Raw genomic sequence first — 22,544 nt, 5'->3', positions numbered from 1 at the left:
CTCTGTCTCTCACAACTGGTGGTAGTTGTCATCGCCGGGGACTGAAGCGATGTCCCGTTGTTAGCTGAGTTTACCACCTGGGTGCAGTAATCACCCTCTACACCCAGATGCTTCTGCCTGAGAGTCTCCAGAGGGCCCCTGAACGAAAGTTGCTCAGAGATGATCGCGCTCAAATCAGTCATGTCCTGTGAGTGTGGGAGGAAACAGCTTCCTACTTGAATGAAATAGAAGGGCATTCATTTGGTTCCAACACCATACCATCTGGGCAAATAAGGGTGCCATGGAAAGAACACGAAGTTAAGAGCCAGGGCTGGGTTCTAGGACCAACTCTGCAGCTAATTGGGCAACCCCAGAGAAATTACTCATTTTCTCTGCAGCTCCGTTTCCCATATAAATCAAAGGGCCAGGATTATACCACTTTTTCCCCCAAAATGAGAAGTGATCTTAGATGCTATGTGCAGTAGGACTTAAATAAACTCAGTCCTGTCGTGTGTTTTCTTCGGCTCCTAACTGATCAGGGAGGGTCTCTGTTTGGCCCTTTGCACTGCTTCTGACCCTCGCTAATCTCCATAGAAGCTCAGGTGCTTTCATAAAAGCTCGAAGGTGCTGTACGATGCACAGAGACATACAGACAGCTTCCAGGGGACCCATAAGTGACTAATGTTTGCAAGCACCCACCAAGCTCCTCATCCCCTTCCAAATCTGAAATTCTACAAATAACAAGGTTGGGCATGCTTCCCTCTCACTCCATCCTCTGACAGAACTTGCAGGAAGGCTGGGATGGCCTGATGCCCACCCCAGTCTTCCAACAAGACCTCCTTCCACTAACACTGACCAGAGACTAAACCAGCACAGAGGGGAGTTTGCCCACAGATGCTTCACACCCCAAACCGGCCCCAGCCCCGATTCCCACCAGCCAGCCACAAGGGCGGATAACATGCAGTTATAAAGCATGTGTGTGCATGTGTATGTGTGTGTGTGTCTGTCTAATCTTCTCTCCTTTTTATTTTTTTTCACAGTTCATTTATGATGAACAAGTTTCCTGGTAAGTACCTTTTTTCCCCTTCCAATTTCCCCTTGCTATGTGGCAGAGACAGTAAAGACCAAAGTCAGGGTCTAGGAAAGAAAGGGAAATGTCGGGGCAGCTTGGAACAACTAGCGTTTCTCAGGAGCCCTCTGTTCATCTCAACAAAGAAATTAAATCAGCTTTCACGGAGCAGTGACCGTTTCCCTTGGGCTGGCCTGGTGGGCTTCCTTTGGGGACCCTGTTATCTTGCTGTCTTTATCATCCAGATTAGAGAGTGTAAGGCAACTGTGCCTTTCCACAGTCAGTCATGGGCAAGGCCATGGTTAAGATTTGATGAACCTTTTCCAGTTGTCCAGACCGCATCGGCATATTCCAAATACCATGTATTCAGTATATTCCAGGAACCAGAGGTGAAGCCATGTCAGTGACCTTTAACCCATTAAAGTTCTGCCTAACATTCAGGAAGATCTTAGAGCTCTGAAAAATCAGTGATTTTTTTTGATAGATTAAAAAAATTGCCCAAATTAAGTATACGGGAACATTTGCATTTGGGTCAATGTCCAAATCACCTTTTTTGAGATGGGTTCTGAGCATGTCAACTGTGTTTGAAATGGAAATAGAAATTGGGTGTGTCATGCATTCTTGTTACATTTTTCAAATATTTGATCTTCGGAAGTAGAGTGATGCGAAAATACACCTACTTCTTCTGAAAGAGCATCTCAGAAACAGGTAGTTGTGATGCTGTAGGTAGACGACTTTCGTGGTATTATTTAGAGCTAAGAATGAGCTAGAAAAAGAAGCACAAACAGCAAGGTCCTACTGTGGAGCACAGGGAACTGTATTTGATATCCTTTAGTAAACCATAATGGAAAAGAATATGAAAATAATAATAATAATAAATTATACCTTTAATTTAAAAAAGAATTACAGAGCCCAGCAGTCTTCGTTTTCAGCAAAATGAGTGCTAGCCCTTTGCTGGAGCGACATTTCTGTGTCCTAGGATGTCTCTGTGATTTTCAGTATTTGGGGTGGTGGGGAGCATATCACATGGACCATAAACGTTGCACACTATCCAGGGTATTAAGATACTTTTGTCGGCTCTCTCTCCTCTGTCCGAGAGGGCAAGGGGGAGACAGCGGGAGGAACTTGCTCTAAGACACATAGTCCCTATACTGACCCATAAAAATAAGAAGGAAGTCTTCTTTGAATAACAGTGTTCAACAAGCTGAAAGGGATCAAGACGCCTGGGAGCACCGCAGGTCAGAGGTCAGAGGCCAGAGGTCAGGAAGAACCTCCTCGTGGGATCCACCTGGACCTGGTCGCCACGTGGAGTGGTGACATTTTCCCCTCATGTCCTTGGGGATTAAGTGCAGCACAAGAAAACTTGCAGAAGCGTTCCCATTCAAACTCATGGCATGGTTAGCACAACCAGTGCTCTGGCTCAGCAAACAGTAGGTGCCTAAGTGTTGCTCAGTGTTGCTGCTCTTTGCTAACGATGCTGCCATGAGGAAAAGCAAGTTATGATCACTGTTGATCTCAGACATTTTTCTGCTGCTTTTGTGCAGAAAACCTGAAAAAAGGAGACCCACGGGTGGTTTATACTGTCTGTCAGTCTTAGAAGGAGCCCTCTGTCCACATCTCCTTGGCTTTGCTCGTGAGAACCACGGCAGGAGGAAATGAAAGCAGGTTCATGACAAGCCTGTGTCAGTCCTTACCCTCAAGGTGTCCTTTAGGATATTTCAGATGGGAAGGAGCAAGAACAAGAGAGTCTGTTTCCTCTCCTTTCCAAAGGCTGACCCTCCTACGATGTCAGAGGAGAGAACCTGGGTTCCTAGGCTACTCCCCGAGCCTGTGCTGAAGGCCGGATTCTGAGGTCATCAGCCCCTCAGCCTGGGCACCCAGGCTCCCACAGGAGGGAGGAGGTGGGAGGGCCACGGATACACGAGTCGCAAATTCCCAAGCGGGTTTTGGTCCAGCCTGGGGCGGGTTGGAATCAAAACTCATGCACAGGCGAAACTGCGGGAAGAACTAGGGGAAGCTTTCACGGCACCGAATATCATTCTCAGACGGCCGACCTGTTACGTAATCATGGTTATTACGTGGATGGGGTGACGGAGACCGTTTTTCACGAGTGAGGCTGAGAAATTAAAGTCTGCACCGCTGACCCATCACTGCTTTGGGATTTCCAGGGATTTCAGCTCCTCATTTGACTGGAAAATATACTGAACTTTAAGATATTTTTTACCGTCCACATCTCTTACTTTCTTACCCAGCCACCCGTGAGTATTTATTTTGCTGAAAGAGTGCGTCTAGGAGCTGATTCCTCTGATTTCTGTCCTAAGAGACAGACTCTTCAATCTGTGCAATTAAAGCACAGTAGTATTTCAATAATTCCTTAAACAGTGAATTCCTTTCCTTGTTGTAGGACATTCCAGCATGTTCTAGCAATGTCAAGGCAGGTAACCAATTCACCCCAAATCCTTGAAAGGAAACTAATGTCAGTTGCGCTTATTTTGAAACTAAAGTACTCTTTAGGAGGAAAGGAGCCTTGTCAAATACAAGTACACAAGGGGAAGGTATACCCACCATGCATGGTTTAGATTCTTTTACCGTTCCTCAAGCAGCATTCCACAGCAAGTCACATTCAGCCAAGAAGTGGCCATCAGAAGGCTTTTAGTAGCAGGTAGTAGAAAAGCCAGCCACAGTGGATTACAGAAATAGTGGTTTATTTTTCTTACATATCAAGTACCCCAGATGTAGGTAGTACAATGGCTCTGCATTTCTCTTGACCTTTCCCTAATGACCCCAAAATGGCTGCTGTGGTTCCAGCCATCAAGTTTGGATTGAAGGCAAGAAGGAAGAAGGGGCTATATCATTTCATTGAACACCTTTCCACCTTATATCTCTTTGGTCACAGCTGGGTCTGCTTTTACCAATAAGTGTCCAAGGGGGAATAGAATTACAACTTCAGACCAATCGTTTATCCCACCATCCTTGAGATCAAGGGTCCCCATTTACTGCCTCAACATAGTGGGGTTCCATTAGTAGGAAGAGGCAGGGGAATATCTGTCGGGTGCTTTTCCATCAGATACCTGCCCCAAAAGACATCTGACTTAGCATCAGAGATCCACCTAGTAGGGTATGTGTTCACCCTGCCCAGCAAGACCCCCACTGTTGCCAGAAGGAATTCAGAATGTGTCTTCAGTGAGTCTGAAGTCCTGACAAGAAAACAAAAGGATACAGGGTGCTGTTTTTGTCTCTTCTTTGAGCAAGTCGTGACTTTGGGGGAGAAAGGAGGGCCTGGGATGCGACCTGGACAGTGTCCATCTGCATGGTGTTGGAGACCGGATTTTGTGGTTCTGGACCCTGGTTAGGAAGTGGAGCCGTGCCCTCTGGGCAAGGGGTGTGGGGGTGACAGGGCATAGCCCTCCAGTGCGGAAAAGAACAATCTCTGTCAGGAGAATTCAGGGCCAGTTGTAGGTGGTTCAGAGTGGAAGTTTGTGCGAAGGGAAGAGCGCACCCAGATCACACAAGCCCAGGTCCTCGGAGGACAGCGGCGGGCTGTGGCCGGGAGGGGCAGATGGGAAGAGCGTGTGACATCAGGGTCTGAAGTTGGAGTCACTTCAAGTCCCAAACTGTTCATACCTGAGCACCTCCTGGCTGCCAGCCTCCATTCCAGAACTGGACACAGAACGCAAAACCCAATTCGGCTGTGGCCTTGGGGTTGTCTGAGACTAGGGGGGAGCAGACACGTCATCACGGTGTCATTTGGAGATACTCATGGCCCCGGGGGCAGGAGGTTGGGGGGCAACACCAAAGAGCAGGAAGCCAAGACTTGATGCTCAAACATGGAATCAGGCCAAAAAGCAGAGGGGCCTCAGAGAGCCTCACTTGATGAGGAGGAGGCGCTGGGTGGGCCCTGAGTCTGGGTGCCAACAAGGCAAACCTGAAAGGCCGGCAGGAGAGGGAACCCCGTCGCCACAGGCATCCCTGAAATGTGACAGCAGAGACGCTTACTCAGATATTGCAATGGAAGGGCTTGCTTTGAGTAAAAAATCAAAAAGATACAAAGGAGTGAGAGAGTATAAATATATCTGTTCACCAAGTGCTGGACGTAATTCAGCGTCATGGGGATGTCTCTTTGACGTTGGCTTGTTTTCCAATGACCCCTCACCAAGTCTGTAAAAATGCATCTAAGCAACCACATGACTTCCCTCCAGCTCTTGGGTATCTCTTCCTTCATAATAAAGCTGGAATAAAAATTCGCTTTTCCCTGTTATGTTTATGCCACGTGTACATTGGCTTAAATGAGATAAGGACCACGCTCAGGCCCCTTGGAGGTGTCTTGCAACTAAAAATTGACATCTCGAGAAGTCTCACCTGTGCAGATGAGCTGAGCGCTGCTCTGTGCTGGGGAGGGAGGGGTGCCTGCTTGGGGGTCACTCTGTCAGGGAGGCTGATCTAAGGAGAAACCAGATCACTGAGGCGGGAATCAGATGTGAGGAGTGGTGCTGAGTGACTGCTAGAAACAGGCATTAGATGTGAATAAGTAAATAAAGAAGATAATCCCAGACTGGTCAGAGGTTTAAAGAACACAAACAGAGAGTGAAGGAGGAGTAGGCAGGGAAGACTCCTTGGAGGAGGTGACCTTTAAGCTGATATTTGCAGGATGAAAGGGACCAGCGAAGGAATGAAGGGAAAAGCATTCCTGGCAGAGGGGACGTTAAGAGCAAAGGCTCTAGGGAGAAGGAAGGAGCTTGTCGTGTGCAAATGAAAGGAGGCCAGGGTGGGACACAAGAGGATTGGGGGAAGAAGGAAAAAGAACCGGGTTTTGCAGGGAGGGGCACCTTTGATTTTTATCTCAAGTCTCTTGGGAAGCAATTGAAGAGTCTTAAGCAGAAGAATGACAGGATCCAGAAGCACTGAGGAAGGCAGTTCAGAGGCTGAAATTAAGGTGGGGGAGGGAGGGAACAGTGGAGCGGGCAGACACCCACAATTCCGGAGATATTTTGGACACAGAGTCCCAATGGGCATGGGGGAGGGTAGAGAAGGGCTCCACTTTTATTTCCAGATGTGGGGCTTGACTGCGCAGTTCACTGACATGGCAAAGCCCTGGAGAACACGAAGCTGGGGCGTAGGAATTAGGAATTCTGTTCCGACCTGCATCTAGACGCCACGTGGAGAGGCTGTATTGATCCTGAACCTGGAGCGGGGAGAAGTGTGGCGTGGACGTGTCTGTTGGTTTTCCAGAAATAGGACAAGAGGACATCACCTAGAGAGAATGTTAGAGGTCACCACTGAAGAAGTGGAGGGGACACAAAGGGAGGGAGAAGAAGTTAGGGGACAGGAGGAAAACCACGAGTGTGGCCCTCAGAAGTCAGGAGAAGAGAGTGTCTTATGAAGAGGGTGGGCAGTCAACTTCAGATGCTGCAGAAACACTGAACAGGATGACGGAGGACCACCTCTGTGGTTGTGCGTATCTGCAGAATCATTCTCAGCCAATGCATGGTAGCTCATTTTCCTGTGGACATACCATAACTCATGTACCCAGTCCTTCATCTGATAACCGCCTTGCTTCTTGCCCACTTCATTGTTATAAAACAGCACTGCAACGAAAACCCTGTGTGTGCCTCCTCTTTACGTTTGATCACATATTTCCCCAGGATCAGTTTCCAGACATGGAACTTGAAAAAGCGAAGGAAAGCCATAACCTAGAATTTCTTCATAGACCATCCTCCAGGAACCTTTTCTTGAAGCCAAAATTACTCCCTCAATTAACTAATTAAATTCTACAGCTAAAGGGGAACCTAGAAATCAAGTTCCCTTGCTTTCTAACTGAAAGTTACTAAAATCAAGAAAGCAGAGGAAATATTCAAAGTATCAGAAGTTCAAGGTACATTCCAGAAGGTTTCATCATTTTTCTTTCTCTCTTTCTCTTGACCATTTTCCCACTCATTCATGCTAATCCTTCCTGCTAGCACCTTCCCTGCCCAAGGTGCTTGTCTCTCTCCACCTCTGTCCCTCCCTCCCCCCTCCCTTCCCCCACAACTCTTCTTCCTTTCCCTCTCCGTCTCCCTCTCTCTACACATGCCTTGCTCTGATGTACCTAACAATCCCTTGGTTGCCCTTATCAGTTCCTCTAGTTTGCCCTTTGTAACTGTATCTGAATAGTTTTAGTGAATGATTAAGCTGTGGTCAGATTTATACACATACCCCTATATTCAGCAACATTATAGAAGCCTTGCTGGGTTCAAAATATTCTTTGGGGTGAGTGAATAACAGAGAAGAGGGAGCATTTTCCTTTGAAGTAGGGGAGGAAGAGAAAGATCCTGGAAACCTGGATACAGCCTAGGAAATGTCTGCAGACCAGGAAATACGTGGAACTTGTTTGCACGTCTGCTTCATGCTTGCCGTGCTTGGCAGGTTGGGCTGCCGTTCACATCACACATGTGTCTGAGAGGACTGGAGTATGGCACATCTGTCTAGGGCGGCTTCTGTTAACTGACCATTCTTGGTTTGTCCACAGGTGGGAGTCTTTAGTCCTCGTGCTGATGTATCTCATCTACATTGTCATAATGAAGTAAGTAAAATACTTTCTTAGTTTATCTCCCAAAACTCTTTCCTACACTCAGCGTTATGTGATAATGTGGACAGAGGAACAGGGGACAGGGCGGGTACCTGTCATCAGAGGCTCACTTGGCTCCCTGGGCAGCCTGCTAGGAATCAATGCAATCTCGACTTATAGCAAAAGCAAAGACCCTTCCAACCCAAATGTATGATAGAATCAAAGCTTCATGGTTTCATGTGAGAAATCTCTCAAACACTTGCCCCTCTTCAGGACCTGGCAGCCTAGCTTTTGGCTGTTTTTTCGCTCACTTTCATAACAAGAGAGGAGGTAAAGCTCAATGTGTTATGTTTCCATATAGGTGGAGGGAAGATGGGACCAGAGCTGGATAAGAGATAACTAAAACCGTGGATCAAATATCTATAGACTTCCATTATTCGTATTTTATTAGTCAGCTATTGCCGCTTAACAAATGACCACAAAACTTAATGGCTTAAAACCACAAACGTGTATTATCTCGTACAGTTTCTGAGAGTTAAGCATCCAGGAGCAGTTGAACTGGAGGGTGCTAGCTCAGGGGCTCTCATGGGATTAGAGGTAAGAGGTTGTCCAGGGCGGCTGTCATCCATCTGGGGCTCCAAGACGGCCCACTCACGCTGCTGGTGAGTAGGTGCTGGTCGTTGGCTGGAGGCCCCAGTTCCTCACCATGTGGACTTCTCTTCCGGGCCACTCTGCTGTCCCCACACCCGGGAGTTGGCTTCCAACAGAGCAGGTGATTCAAGAGAGAGCAGGAAGGACCCAGCAACACCTTTTATGATCTGGTCTCACAAGTCACACACGGTCACTACTGCCATGTTCTGTTTATTAGAAACGAGTCCCTCAGTCCAGTCCTCACTCAACGGGTCTACTTTGCCTTTTGAAGAGAGGAGTGTCACAGAATGTGTGGATGTATTTTAAAACCACCACATTATGCGTTCTTGTTCCCCTTGGAGTCTGGACAGCTTACCACCTGTATCAAGAGTTATGTTGCTGACGTTTCCCGTACTCTAGTGTAAAATGTAAGCACCGTGGTTGGAACCCGCCAGTTCGTCTTTTTGCTGAGTGCCATGGAGTTGAGGACCTTGTCAATGGTGCAGAGCTATTCTGGGCTGCAGATTCCTGCCCCACGGGAGCTGTTCCTTTTGCTCTAAGTTAGTCCATACTCTCCCCAGCCTATGTGACTGCAGGAGTGACCACCTTCTCTAGGGGGCAGGGCAGCAGACCACTCTCAGAAACTGCCCATTTGGACCCGTCAGGTAGCAGTCTGCAATTGACATGTCAAGTTTTCCTTGCTGTTGAGGCCTGACAAAGATTAATTCTGGTGGCCGAGAGCCCGTTGGGAGAAATCAGTGCGGCCACTGACAAACGTCACAGGAACAGTGAAGGTAGGAGCTGGCTTGACCGATAGCCAGGGTGGGCTGTAAGCCATCTGCTGTCATTCCACTCAATACAGCACCCAGTTTCCACCTCAGGAGCTGTCCCACAGTCAGTGTGGACCCAGTAACTGGGTCGTGTGACTGGAAGAGGACATTTCTACTGATAGAACAGAACCTTACCCAAACTTATCCTGGTGTGGAGTTACCAGGAGGTAGCAAACAAAGAAACCAGATCCTTTCACCACAAATCACCTTCCATTTAAGCATCCCAATACATCAGCTCCCATGAAAACCAGAGTTGGCCCAAAAGTTTTCCACAGTTTCTAGATTCCAAGGAAAGGCCTTTAAAGATGGAAGGAGCCAACTTGCTCTTCTTTCTCTCAAAAAGCAAAACTACTATAGGAATCGGTGCCACAGTCAGGAAGCCTCAACAATAGAAGTCTTCTTTCAGCATTTTTTATTTCAATTTTTTTTTTTTTTTTTTTTTTTACATTTTGATGCTTTGAGACCCCAAAGAGTCAAGAGCTCTCATATTCCCTTTTGAAAAGGTGGATCCGTCAATTATTCCAGAGAATTGACTGAGTGTCTGCTATAAGCCCAACGTGGATCTAGGGTTTTAAATCTGAATTTAGATGAAAGCATGTCCCATACTGAATTCACCAGGGGCGACACGGAATAAGGAGGTCTTCAAAAAGTGTTTTTCATCTAAAAAGAAGGAAGATTGAGGAATTTTGCTAGCGTGCATTCTGTGACCACAGTACCCCTCTACTGAGCCATCGTAATGCCCGTGAGTTGCCTGCGGGGCACGTGGACATAAAGATAACACAGTGAACAATCTCCCCACCCCAAACCATGCCCAGTGTGAAAGCTAATGAGGTGTGTTTCTGCTGATGCCTCAGCTTTACCAACCTCCCAGCTGTTCAGACCAGCAGGATACAAATAGACCGGGGAAAGGCAGCTACTGTGCTCGTGGAATTTTCTGCATAAATTCTAGTCCTAAGTTCTAAATTGAAATCTCTGCTCTTTAGCCATCCCGCTCCATAATCAGAGGCTTTAATCACTGGGTTTTATAAAATCTGATTTATAAAATTGCATGCTTCACAATAAAATAGCTTCAGGGTGCAAGTACAAAATTTAAAACATTCAATTAAAAATATAAAACAGAGCAGCAGCCGTTAAAAACAGCATGTATTAGAATCATCAGCTGCCTCCTGGGTAGATGGCTTTAAAATAACTTTAAACATTCTGTCTGAAGGTCAAAAAGCAATTCCAGTTTGGCCCAACAGGTAGAAACCTTACGGGAGCCTGAGGCATACCCGCCCTCAGCGAGGGTTGATTTCTGTACTGCTGGGTCACTTCTCTGGGGTTTGGTCCCCAGATGAGGCAGTGTGGTCTGGTGGTTAAGATCAAGTGCTTCCTGTGCAGCCCCGGCCATGGGACCTGGGCCAGGTGATTCAGTCATTTTGAATCTCAGTTTCTGCTTCTAAAAACAGAATGAACAATGCTTCCTACCTGAAAGGGTGTTTGTAGGATGGAACATGATGGAAGAGTTAAGTAATTAACCAATATCTGCTTCCAAGAAAGCGCTTATAATAATGATACATAGTATTATTATCCTATTATCCAAATCCAAATAAATGTATAACACACAGTTGTTAACTTTTAAAACAAACACCCAAGCGAGTCAGTATTTCTGTGGGGAAAGTGGATTCTGAGTCAAGATGCCAGAAACACCACGTTTCCCTTAGAGCCCCATCAGGAGGGGAGAGAAAGAAAGTGGGGAGGCCTTTCCATTAAGAAGAACGTTGACCGTGCAAAGCAGTCAGCAGACTAGCATGACACACCCCGTGTGCTTGCCGGGAACCCTACAACCATCAACTAGCTTCCTTCACCCACACCCCTAGCAGTTTCCCTCTTCCCACGTGACCTGAAGCCCCAGACATCATGTCAGTTCACCTACCCAGACGTCAGTGCATGTCTCTTTTTTTTTTTTTTTTGTGGTATGCGGGCCTCCCTTTGTTGTGGCCTCTCCCGTTGCGGAGCACAGGCTCTGGACGCGCAGGCTCAGCGGCCATGGCTCACGGGCCCAGCCGCTCCACGGCATGTGGGATCCTCCCAGACCGGGGCGCGAACTCGGTTCTCCTGCATCGGCAGGCGGACACGCAACCACTGCGCCACCAGGGAAGCCCCTGCATGTCTCTTAAAGGACCCATTTTTCACCTAACCACCATGATCACAACTAAAAGAACGCTAATTCTTTGATATGAGTAAGTATCCAGTCAGTGTTCAAATTGTCAATGGTCTCGGAAATATCATTTTTATAGTTTTATTTTCATCTCATAAATGTCATAAATATTTTAAAAACCAGTCAGTTTCCTAGGATTCCTCTATGGGAGTCTTCTAATACCAACGATAAAGGGACCAGGACATTTCCCTGCCAAAACATCCTAGGAGCTTGACTAAGCTTCCTCCCTTCCAACACACATGGAAGAAGCACTGCACAATGTTTTGATTCTTTTTCACTCAATCGTTCTGGAGAATCATAGCCCAGAATTTTTTCATAAAGCCAAGGGCGCAGCAGACCTGGAATTATGGCACAACAGTGACAGACATTCGCAGGCTCCCAGCCTGTGACCTCAGGAAACCAAAGGCAGACAGAGACCTCGACAGCCAGCCCGCCTGTACACGTGGACCGTGATGCAGAGCCCGGGGTAGCAGCAGAGACGGACGTGACGCCTTGACCTTCCTCCACCAAGCATGCCCCTGACAGCAAAGGCCCTGGGGCCATGGCCCAGAGGAGGGAGACCTTGCCCATCCCTCTGAGTCTCACAACAGCCCTTCCACGCACAGACCCCGAGTAAGGGAACTCAATCCCAGAGGTCCCCCTGCTGGCGTGGAAGACTCTGCAGAGAAAGCAGTGTGTCCCTATGTATCTATGTGATGTTGGCTTTATGTTCACTTACCGTATATTCTCAAGTTGGGAAATGGGCAGGTTGTATATTCTGGGGGAAGCAGGATGATAACATAATAACCTAATAACTTAAGGCACAGGGTCCCCCACAGGCGTCCAGGCTCGGGGAGCTGCGGGGAGCTGGGAGCCGGGGAGGCAGGTACGGCCGTGCTGATGGGCTCTTTCCGCTCATGGCCGTGTCCAGATACAATGCCTGCATACACCAGTGCTTCGAGAGAAGGACCAAGGGTGCGGGAAACATGGTCAACGGCTTGGCCAACAACGCTGAAATCGACGACAGCAGCAACTGCGACGCCACCGTGGTGCTACTCAAGAGAGGTAACCCCGGGGGGCTGCGTCCCCCGCCAGGCCCCAGAGGGTGTGCCTGCCCCCGGGGAGGCCTCCCTCCCTCCCTCGCTGCATCGGGCAGGGAGCAGGTTCATCCTGGCGGTGGGCAACCTCCGAAAGGCAGTGGAAGTCTTTGGACCAAACGTGCTGGGGGTGATATAGGGAAAGTGGGCAGATGGTAAAGGAGAGGAGGCCATGGGTGTCAAGGTGCTGACTCTGTCACATTCTGACTGAGTGACCGTGAAGCAAGTTACTTTACCTCTCTGAGCCTCAGTTTTCTCTTCTGCAAAACGAGGATAACTTTTGTAACAAGTTAAGGAGATAAAGTCTGCAGAATACTCCATTAATTATAGTTGTTATTAGCGTATTATTATATCCAAATTCACTTTCAGGCTACATTACCTCAGTTTCCGAGCTGCAAAATGAGAGAGGAAATTACCCTTTTTTTCCCCAAAGTAATGCTTACATTCAAGAGATGCTTATTAAGCAGCTGATACACAAAGAGATAATACAGTGCTCTCTAATAATTTTCTTTCTTCGAGGAACATGGAAAAATCATTTATGTTTGCCTAGAATGTGTTTCATTTTTCATTTAATTTCTTTTTAACTTTCCCCTTGAAATGTGTGGGTTTATTTCTTCTCAGTCCCATTTTGTTGGCTTTTCAGGCAAAACAAAAGAAATTAGAAAACCTATAGGTTATTTCAAATACATATCTAAGTTTGAAATCTGTGGGTAATTATTAGAATTTGAAAATCAATTATTTGATATACTTTTCTCACTAATTATATGCATGGTGAACAAAAGACTTATGAGTATTCAGTGCCATCCCACATAAGGATTTCATTTAGTTTCTTTTCTTCAGGGTAGTTCATAACCATGAAAGGAATACTCTTAGGGAACCAAAGAGAGCTACCTATTATTAGTCAGTGTTTCCAGAGATCATGTCACGGTTTAGTGGCCTGGAGAACAGGAGTGAGGCCTTGGCCAGGTACCTGTGAGCTGTGTGCTCGTATTGCAGCATCCACATAGAGGGCCTTGGGCCATGACGGAAGTTATTTTCAGGCCTGCCAGCAGATCCTGATGCAAGATTTGCCCTGAGCCCCCTCTGGACTCGAGCCCAGCTCCCCACCCCTAGCCCCCAGTCAGCCCTGCTCACAGGCTGGGCTGCGGCAACGTGGGCATCCCCCCACCGTGTCCTCCACCTGGACTAATGTCAATTCTGCAGCTTTTAACAGCTCAGAATGAGCACTGCTGACATTTGAAGGGCATAAAGTGTTACTAAAGACTATTGGGGTCTTTCCTATGCCCCAGATATGAGCGGCAGGAAAAGAATCCTTTGAGGACAAAGGGGGATTCTCTTATGTTATCACTCATTCTCACCATGTTAGTGAAGGACTCTTAAATTGTTTCAGGTCATTTCAAAGAGGTATCAATGAGCCCCGTAGAAAGCAGATTTTAACTCTTCTTCAAATTTTGATCATGACAACCCTTCCAGGATGGATGAATAGTTGGATGGATGGTTGGATGGATAGTTGGAAGGAAGGAGGAGGGAAGGGAGGAAGGAAGCAGGGGAGGGAGGGAGGGGGGCAGGGAGGGAGGGAGGAAGGATAGATGGGTAGGTGGGAGGATAGATGGATGGATGGGTGGATGGATGGATGGACGGATGGATGGATGGTTGATTGGATGGTGGATGGATGATTGGATGGATGGATGGATAGATGAGTGGTCGGATGGGTAGATGAATGGATGGATGGATGATTGGATGGATGGATGGGTGATTGGAAGAATGGATGGATGGATGGATGGGTGATTGGATGGATGAAAAGGAAAGAAGAAGGGAAGGAGGGAGGGAAGAAAGGAGGAAGGAAAGGAAGATTGGACAAAAGAAGAGAGAGAGCAGAAAATAAAGGAATGGAAGGAAGGTGAATGAATATCTCTTTCCTGCTCCTAGCCTCAATGTTATTTTTATTTTATGTTTTTAATTTTCCCAGCCAATTTCCACCGCAAAGCGTCAGTCATCATGGTAGATGAGCTGCTGTCGGCCTACCCACACCAGCTTTCTTTCTCTGAGGCTGGTCTTCGAATCATGATCACCAGCCACTTTCCCCCCAAGACTCGACTCTCCATGGCCAGTCGCATGTTGATCAATGAGGTATCTGGGAAAGCACAGTCCATCTGCCATGGACAGGGTGGGAAACAGGGAAGGGGAGAAAGTTTCCTGGTTTGAATGTAGAAGCACCTACCTCAGTGTTTCGCACAATAATATCCCGCAGCCATTTCCCAACATCTTTGCTCTCTGGACCAGCTGTGCATCTTGGTCCTTGCTCTTCCCTCCACATGTCCAGAGATGTGGTCCAGCTCCCAGTTATACAGAAAAACTCTTCTATCCCTTCTACCTACCTTCTTCTTTTTATCTTCCGTCTGAATAAAGCCCTCCGATGTGAATGCACAGAAGTAGTTGCTAAATCAAAGTTGCCCTAGTTTAAAGTAATGCAGAGTCTCTGACCTGAATTTTCCTGGGTGTTCCTTTCTCCAGAACGGCAGCCTTATTGATACAGTAATCCAAACACTTGTGTATGGCTTTCTCACATATGGACCGAGGAATTCCTACAATCTGGAGGAGAATGTTAACACCCCAGCACACAGAGAATCAAGAACCCTGATAGGAAAGCAGTGCCCATCTGAGACATGGGGATTCTCCTCTGAAGGGATTTGCAAGTTCCAGTGGGTCATAAAGATTAATCCTTCCTCCCAGTGTTGGTTATTACTTTGAGGAGTCCCTTAGAACTTCTCTGCAGAGACTTCTGGAAGCACCTCCTTGCCAGCTGACTGGGAAATATCCCAGTAGCTGGTGTTCTGGGTGTGAGGACTTGCAGCCCCTCTGGCCGTATTAGAACGTGCCTTTCTCTTTCCAGAGACAAAGACTGATAAACAGCAGGGCTTATGCCAATGGGGAATCCGAGGTGGCCATCAAAATCCCGATTAAGCACACGGTGGAGAACGGGATGGGGCCCAGCAGCTCCCTGGACAGAGGTGTGAACGGGACTCGGGGGGACGACGTTGTTGCTGAGGCTGGCAACGAGACAGAGAATGAAAACGATGACGACGAGAACGACGGGAACGAGGAGGAGGAGGACGAGGAGGACGAGGAAGGGCCATACACGCCGTTCGACCCCCCCTGTAAGAGGTCCCACGTCTGGGCTGGGCTGGGGTCTGGAGCTATTTTGAGGCCACTGAGTTGATGCCCTTGACTTGGGTGACCTTTCTGATTTTAAATTCAAGGAAATATCTCTGTATGACTTAGAAATATTTATATTAATTTTTACAGCAGATTAGACTCTATTGTAGGGGGTCCAAAGATGACCAAGATGGTGACACTCGGTCATGGGTTGAAATGGGGGCATTTCAAGGAGGCTCTCTCTCAGCTGTTCCTCGGGGCCCCCTGGAGCTGAGGAAAGCCCGTGACCCTGTTGGCCAGGCACATGGTGCTGGGGGGAGAAGGGCTACACCCACCCCGTTGCAGTTGGTGGGAGGCTGTCCTGGCAAAGCCAGCCCTGGGGGCCCAGCAGCCCTCCCAGGCGGCCTTTGCTCTTCCCTCATCCCCGTTCAGGCCCCACCTGTCCCAGGACCTGCTATTTCCAGGGTGGGCACCACAGGGGATGCACACCTGGGTAGAAAGTGCCTAAATCACACCGTGGGGCTGGCCCAGGGAATCTCCTGGCTCCTTGATGGGTGGAGGCACAGGCGGAGACTGGTAAAGCTTTCAGGACCCCGGCCACCAGGGCAGTGTCCTTCTTCCCCGACTGCTGCCTCCAACAAAGACTTGGCTGTTCCCGCAGCCTTGTCCCCCAGCCCTACCCATTAGGGGAATGGGTGGACCAAACCCAAAGAATTCTGCTAGACCTTCCAGAAGTTTCTGGCTGTTTCAAGAAAGAGTGCGATGGTCCAATTCGCATTCATTGCCAAGTGTGTGAAGCTTAATTAGCCTGTCTTCTCTGAGGTGCTGGGATGGATGGGGGCTGTAGGTTTTCAGGTGGGAGTGCTGGTTCCACGTGAAACGCCGTTTAATGGTGAGACGTGGGCACAGGGTATCAGAGTCGCGTGTTACTTTTGGATGCAGGGTCCTTCTGTGCCCCTCTTTGTGTCCAGGGACAGCAGGTAAAGCTCAGGGGGGCGCCGGGGCCCCCTCACGGTTCCCGAGATCTCAACCTGGTCAAGGGCTGACCAAAACTAACTAGAAAATACCCACCCAGATTCCTAGACCCCACACTCCAGAATCGCCCACCCAGAGTTAAATCATTACTTGTTAGTAGGTTATCTTGCTAGAAAAAACTATCCTGGCTCTTTATCCATTTTGCCACCTTTGGCAACATTTCTTGGCAACCTTCCTATCGCCCAGGACAAACACATGTTAAGGATGAAATGACCAGACCCCCCGCTCCTCCTTCCTAAGGCCTTGTGTTCCTTTTCTATTGCTTTGTAACAAATGAGAACAAGCCTCGCGGCTTAAACCGGTTGGTTTGCTCGGGTTCTGGGGGTCAGAAGTCCGGCGTGGCCTGGCTGGGTGTTCCGAGGCTCACAGGGCCGTGCTGGAGTGGGGTGGGCAGGGCTGTGGTCCTTCCTAGAGGCCCCGGCACACTCGGGTTTCTGGCAGGAGTGGGTTCCTGGTGGTTGCAGGGCTGAGTCTGTCTCCTCCTCGTGGCTGTCACCGGGGCTGCTCCCTGCCCCAAGGCCACCACCTTCTGCTCCCGTGGCCCCTCGTCTAGCAAACCAGCACCGTGTGTTGTGTCTGGACCTCCCCACTCTCCTCACCCCTCTAGCCTCCCCTCTGCTTCCGAGGGCTCCCGTGATGGATCATGACCTGCCTGTCTGGAGGTCAGCTCTGCCCTAGAGCCTAGCACAGTTAGGGCTGCTGGGTCCTCCTTCCCGCAGGCTGTGAAAACTGGGCACAGGGACTTCCCTGGTGGCGCAGTGGTTAAGAATCTGCCTGCTAATACAGGGACACGGGTTCGAGCCCTGGTCCGGGAAGATCCCACATGCCGCGGAGCAGCTAAGCCCGTGCGCCACAACTACTGAGCCTGCCCTCTAGAGCCCGCGAGCCACAGCTACTGAGCCCACGTGCTGCAACTACTGAAGCCCGCGTGCCTAGAGCCCGTGCTCTGCAACAAGAGAAGGCACAGCAATAAGAAGCCCGCGCACCACAACGAAGTGTAGCCCCCGCTCGCACGCAGCAATGAAGACCCAACGCAGCCAAAAAAATCAATCAATCAATTAAAAAAAAAAATGGGGCACAGACCTTGGAGGCCACACCTGGAATTCTGCCTCCCCCAGCCCATGATTTTAGAATTCACCATCAGCAGCCCGCAACCAAGCTCCAGGAATGCTTACTTGGCTAAAGTCTCACCCTGACGAAGGAAGCCGTGAGGCCAGTTGACGAGTTTGTAAGTGGCTGGAGCTGTGTTGGCCCCGGAGCCCAGGAGCCCACGTGCACCCCTCCAGGAAAACATCAGAGCCACATGTGTGAGAGCAGACAACCCTCATCACTCAGTGGGACAGAAGGGCCCCCTTTGGGTCACGTGTTCCCTATTTCTCACCTGGATGAGGTACATCCCAGACCTAACTGTGAGGTTTCAGGGTATCTTGAACTCCTGCTCCCCACCCTTGCCCCTGGGATTAGGATGCAGATGTGGAGGCCTCAGGGCCTTCTCACGTGTTGGGAGACATGGCTGCAGGTATGGGCTCAGGCACCCACCTCAGGCACCCTCTGTCCTTTGGAAGCACGGGCCTTCAAGGGGAAGGGATGCTCTGCGTGGTCCTGCCACCCCGGGGTCTCAGCTTCACCCCAGGGCCCCGAGGTGCTGAGACTGGGATCCTGAGCCCCCCACACCAGCCCTTCTCACCTGGGCACCCTTGACAAAGGGTGGGCTCTGATCCGGGGGTCCGGGTGCGGCCCGAGATTCTGCGTGTCTAACAGGCCCTCAGGTGATGCCATTGCTGCTGGTCCAAGGGCCATTGCGGGTGGCAGGGGCTAGAGGCCCGGGGTCCCACCAGCCAGCTTCACGGTTCCTCTGTGTCGCCGGGGAGCCTAGGTCAGGGCCTGGTTCTGCCCCTGAAGTGGAGGATGGGCTTGTCCGAGTGTGGCCCCCTGTCCTCCACCAGCTGCTGAGAAACCCCGTTCCCGGGCCCGGAACCTCCATTCGAGGCTGGGGGCTGAGTGTGCGGCCAGGCCTTCCCCTGGGCAGGGCCGCTTCGTCCCAGAGGGGAGTGGGTGGAGGCCCTCAGGCCAGCAGAGGGCCCTTGAGGCTCCTCTCAGGCCAAGTTACTTCGGCCTGAAACAGGCCCCTCCACTGGTGGGGATGTGTTTCCCTCCCACGGGAGTCCTGCAGGGGCCTGGGTTCCCTGTGTTTCTGCCACCAGGTCTTGACTAGAGTGTGTATAATTAAGCAGTAAGTAACTGTGTGGGAGTATGTAAACAGAAGAATATATAGGACAAGGACATGTGTGTATATGTGTGTGTGTGTGCATATATGTACTCTGCACATGTATGATTGATTTAATGTGTGCGTGTAACATGGTTTCTATATACTGTATACATTTAATATAGTGTATATTAATACACGAATATTTACACATATTTAACATATTGTATACTATATAATATATACAGCTATATCAACACATGTTTATGTGCATATAACATACGTATAGGTTGCATACATGTATTTATTATATATACCTATGCATAGTATATGTATCTATATGTCTACATACATATAAATTGTACTTATATTCTTATCTCTTATGAGAAGAAAGCCTTCTTACTACTGACTGACAGAAAGAGAAACAGTTACATGTGGATGGAGGTAAATACACTTCCCTGGAGCACAAACTGAAACAAAATACACCAAAATATTAGTCTGTTTATCCTAGGTGACATTATTATTATTTTTTTCTCTATATTTTCCATTTTAACACAATGTGCATTTTTATTGCCTGTATAATTAGAACAAATGTATATACTTAGTTCTAGGTCTGCAATACTGAGTGATGACTTTTCCTCCATCTAACAGTATTAAGCTTCCTAAAAAGCTTGATGAGGACTGTAACTCGGTATGGTCTCAACTGGTCTCAAAGCAAGTGACCATTTCATAATACATAAAAATACTGAATCACTATGTTGTGCACCTGCAACTAATGTCATATTGTATGTTAATTATAACTCATTAAAAATAAAAATTAGGGCTTCCCTGGTGGCACAGTGGTTGCGCGTCCGCCTGCCGATGCAGGGGACACGGGTTCGCGCCCCGGTCCGGGAAGATCCCACATGCCGCGGAGTGGCTGGGCCCGTGAGCCATGGCCGCTGAGCCTGCGCGTCCGGAGCCTGCGCTCCGCAACGGGGCGCGAACCCGGTTCCCCTGCATCGGCAGGCGGACGCGCAACGACTGCGCCACCAGGGAAGCCCTGATAAAAGTTTTAAAATAAATTTTTAAAGGACCGTAACTTGGGAACAAGTTCTCTGCTTTTTAGGAAGAGTGATGCTCAAAGGGGTGCTCTGTGCTCAGAGTCCTAAGCTCACGCCCTTGCTTCATCCCCTGGCTTTCTGGCTGATTTTGAAAACATCACATAATCGCTGCGACATCAGGTTCAGGTGCAGGGAGTGTTGTTTTGTTAATTCGCTGCTATGTCCTCAGCACCTGGAGCAGTGCCAGCACAGAGCGGTGTAGTGGGCTTTCAATAAATATTGGTTAAATTAATGAATAGACCTACCCACCACGAGCCGGGGAAGGCTGTATTTAGACCACATGACAGCAGAACAAAAGATGGGAAAATGTCCAGAAATACTGGCTGAAAGAAGAAGGGATACAATTTTTACCCCCTTTGTTCAGAAATGGAAATTTAGACTGGCTAAAATATGGACGATCCTTATCTGAATGCAACTGCTGCTCAAAATCACTTAAAAAGCACATTTCTGCATCACTTGGTTTGTTTGAGGTGTTACATTTGTTATATTACATTTAAAGGTTCGTTGCAGATGATACTCTGAATTTCTGCTTTGTTGTTGTCAGAGTGGAGCTGTAAGTTAAAGAAAGCATATCATTTTTAATGACAGTGAAAACCGTTTTCTAGATATAATGCCCTTCCAGTGTCAAGTCAGAATTTTTTTTTTTTTTTTTTTTTTTTTGCAGCACATGGGCCTCTCACTGTTGTGGCCTCTCCCGTTGCGGAGCACAGGCTCCAGACGCGCAGGCTCAGCGGCCATGGCTCACGGGCCCAGCCGCTCCGCGGCATGTGGGATCTTCCCAGACCGGGGCACAAACCCGTGTCCCCTGCATTCGCAGGCGGACTCTCAACCACTGCCCCACCAGGGAAGCCCCAAGTCAGAATTTTTAAAGCAGCTGAGAGAAAAAAACTCAGAACTCACTGGTGTGAACTTACACTGCTTGCAACTTGCCCTCACCAATATCATTTGCTAAGCTCTTGCAGTCATAGTTCTGACCTCATTTTCTTCTCTTTTTTATTTTCTGAAGACTGACAGAGCCAGATTGAAGTCATTTCTCTCCCCATTCTTGTGTTTCTTTGTTGCTTTGATTGGGTGTGTATTTTAAATGAACCAAGTCTCTCTCTCTGTCTGTCTGTCTCTCCCTCCCCCTGGAAGGGCATCAGGAGAACTGGGAGGTCAATGAGGGGATGCCGAGGGCCCCAGTGGATCCATCCCTTATCACCACAGTGCAGGATTTAGGAATGTGCGGAATTCCAGGAGGTGTTTGGGATCCAAGGATCTGGCCACGTTCTGGATGGTGCAGCGTTTGAAAGCCCCTCACAGAAAGCTCCCAGACAGCCTTGTTGCTTTGTAATCCAGCCAGACACAGCCAGTGTTCTCATTGTTCACTCACCACCTCCAAACCTTAAATCTAACCAGATGCATAGCAGCTAATGGAGAGAGACTCCTCCTTTCTTACAAATGTGTTCTCTTTGCTTTATTGTGCACCTGTAAGTGGAATGCCCTTAGATTCTCAAAAACAAATAGTTACCTTTGGTCCATCTGATTAGATTGTTCATAGTTATGTCATTACTGTTGATACTAATATGTATGGAGCATGTGATGTGTGCCCTGCACTGTTCGTGGCATCAAAACAGAGTGGTGAGCAAGCTAGAGAAAACACTCATAGAGTTTATATTCTAGTTTGGGGGCAACTGAAAATAGTGAGGAAATAAATAAACCTGTTAATTTCAAATAGAAAACATTTGCTATGAAGCAAATAAATGCAGATGATGGGAAAGCAAGGAGTGGGGTGGGAGGGGATCTCAGACTGGGTGATCTGAGGGGTCTGGTGACATTTGTGTTGGGAGGTCACCTGCTCAACAGGACAGACACAGCCACAAGCTCTATCCAGAGGGAACCACAAATGCAAAGTCCCTGAGGCAGAAGGAGACTTGGAGCCAGGGGAGTGTGTAAGTAGGGGGAGTGGCAGACAGGAACCAAACCAGTCAATGATTTGCCTTGTGGGAAGATGTGGTTTTACTCTGAGGGCACTGGAAGCCAGTGGAAGGTTCTAGAATAGTTTGCTTTCTGAGACTCTGGCTGTCAGTGGCATGCAGATGGAGGTGGGGCAGGTGAGGGAGCTGGGAGTCCCCTTAGGAAACCAGGTCTTCAGCCAGATCATAGATGGAGGACCTGGTCCAGGGAGAGGCCATGGGGATAGGAGAATGCAGATGGATCGAGTTCCCTGGGCAGGTGGCCAGGGTTGAGGTGGGGTATGAAAGAATGGAGAGTCAGGAAAGATTCTGAGGGTTTTGAGTCCAGTAACATGCAAACTTATGTTGCCCCAACCTCTATCCTAATAGTTCATTTAATTTTGCCAGCAACCCTCAAGCTCAGTGTTTCTGTGTCCACATTTTACAAATGAGGAAACTGAGGCTTAGGGAATTTAAGTAACTGAGGCACTCGACTCTGGCAGAACGGGGACTGGACCCAGCGCTGTCTGATGAGAAAGCCCCCATCTCCCCCTAGAGACCAACCTGCCATCTAGGGAGACCAGGAGCCAAAAGTGGCGTTGTGTAACTTTACTTTTTTTTTTTTTTTTTGTGGTACGCGGGCCTCTCACTGTTGTGGCCTCTCCCTTTTGCGGAGGACAGGCTCCGGACGCACAGGCTCAGCGGCCATGGCTCACGAGCCCAGCCGCTCCGCGGCATGTGGGATCTTCCCGGACCGGGGCACGAACCCGTGTCCCCTGCAT

General features: G+C 48.7%; 1 protein-coding gene across 1 annotated transcript in view; it reads left to right on the top strand.

The window, feature by feature from the left end:
* The window catches only part of SLC24A3 (solute carrier family 24 member 3), a 504,952-nt gene that overhangs the window by 454,578 nt on the left and 27,830 nt on the right, over positions 1 to 22,544 (top strand). Inside the window, exons 8-12 of the mRNA XM_024123706.1 lie at positions 1,020 to 1,045; positions 7,554 to 7,607; positions 12,163 to 12,296; positions 14,298 to 14,458; positions 15,222 to 15,486. Coding sequence (XP_023979474.1) covers positions 1,020 to 1,045; positions 7,554 to 7,607; positions 12,163 to 12,296; positions 14,298 to 14,458; positions 15,222 to 15,486 — 640 coding nt within the window. The remainder of the gene's footprint in view (positions 1 to 1,019; positions 1,046 to 7,553; positions 7,608 to 12,162; positions 12,297 to 14,297; positions 14,459 to 15,221; positions 15,487 to 22,544) is intronic.

This window comes from Physeter macrocephalus, chromosome 14 (assembly GCF_002837175.3).
Source record: "Physeter macrocephalus isolate SW-GA chromosome 14, ASM283717v5, whole genome shotgun sequence".
In the NCBI taxonomy this organism is placed as follows: Eukaryota; Metazoa; Chordata; class Mammalia; order Artiodactyla; family Physeteridae; genus Physeter; species Physeter macrocephalus.
This window is presented reverse-complemented; position numbering and strand designations above follow the sequence as displayed.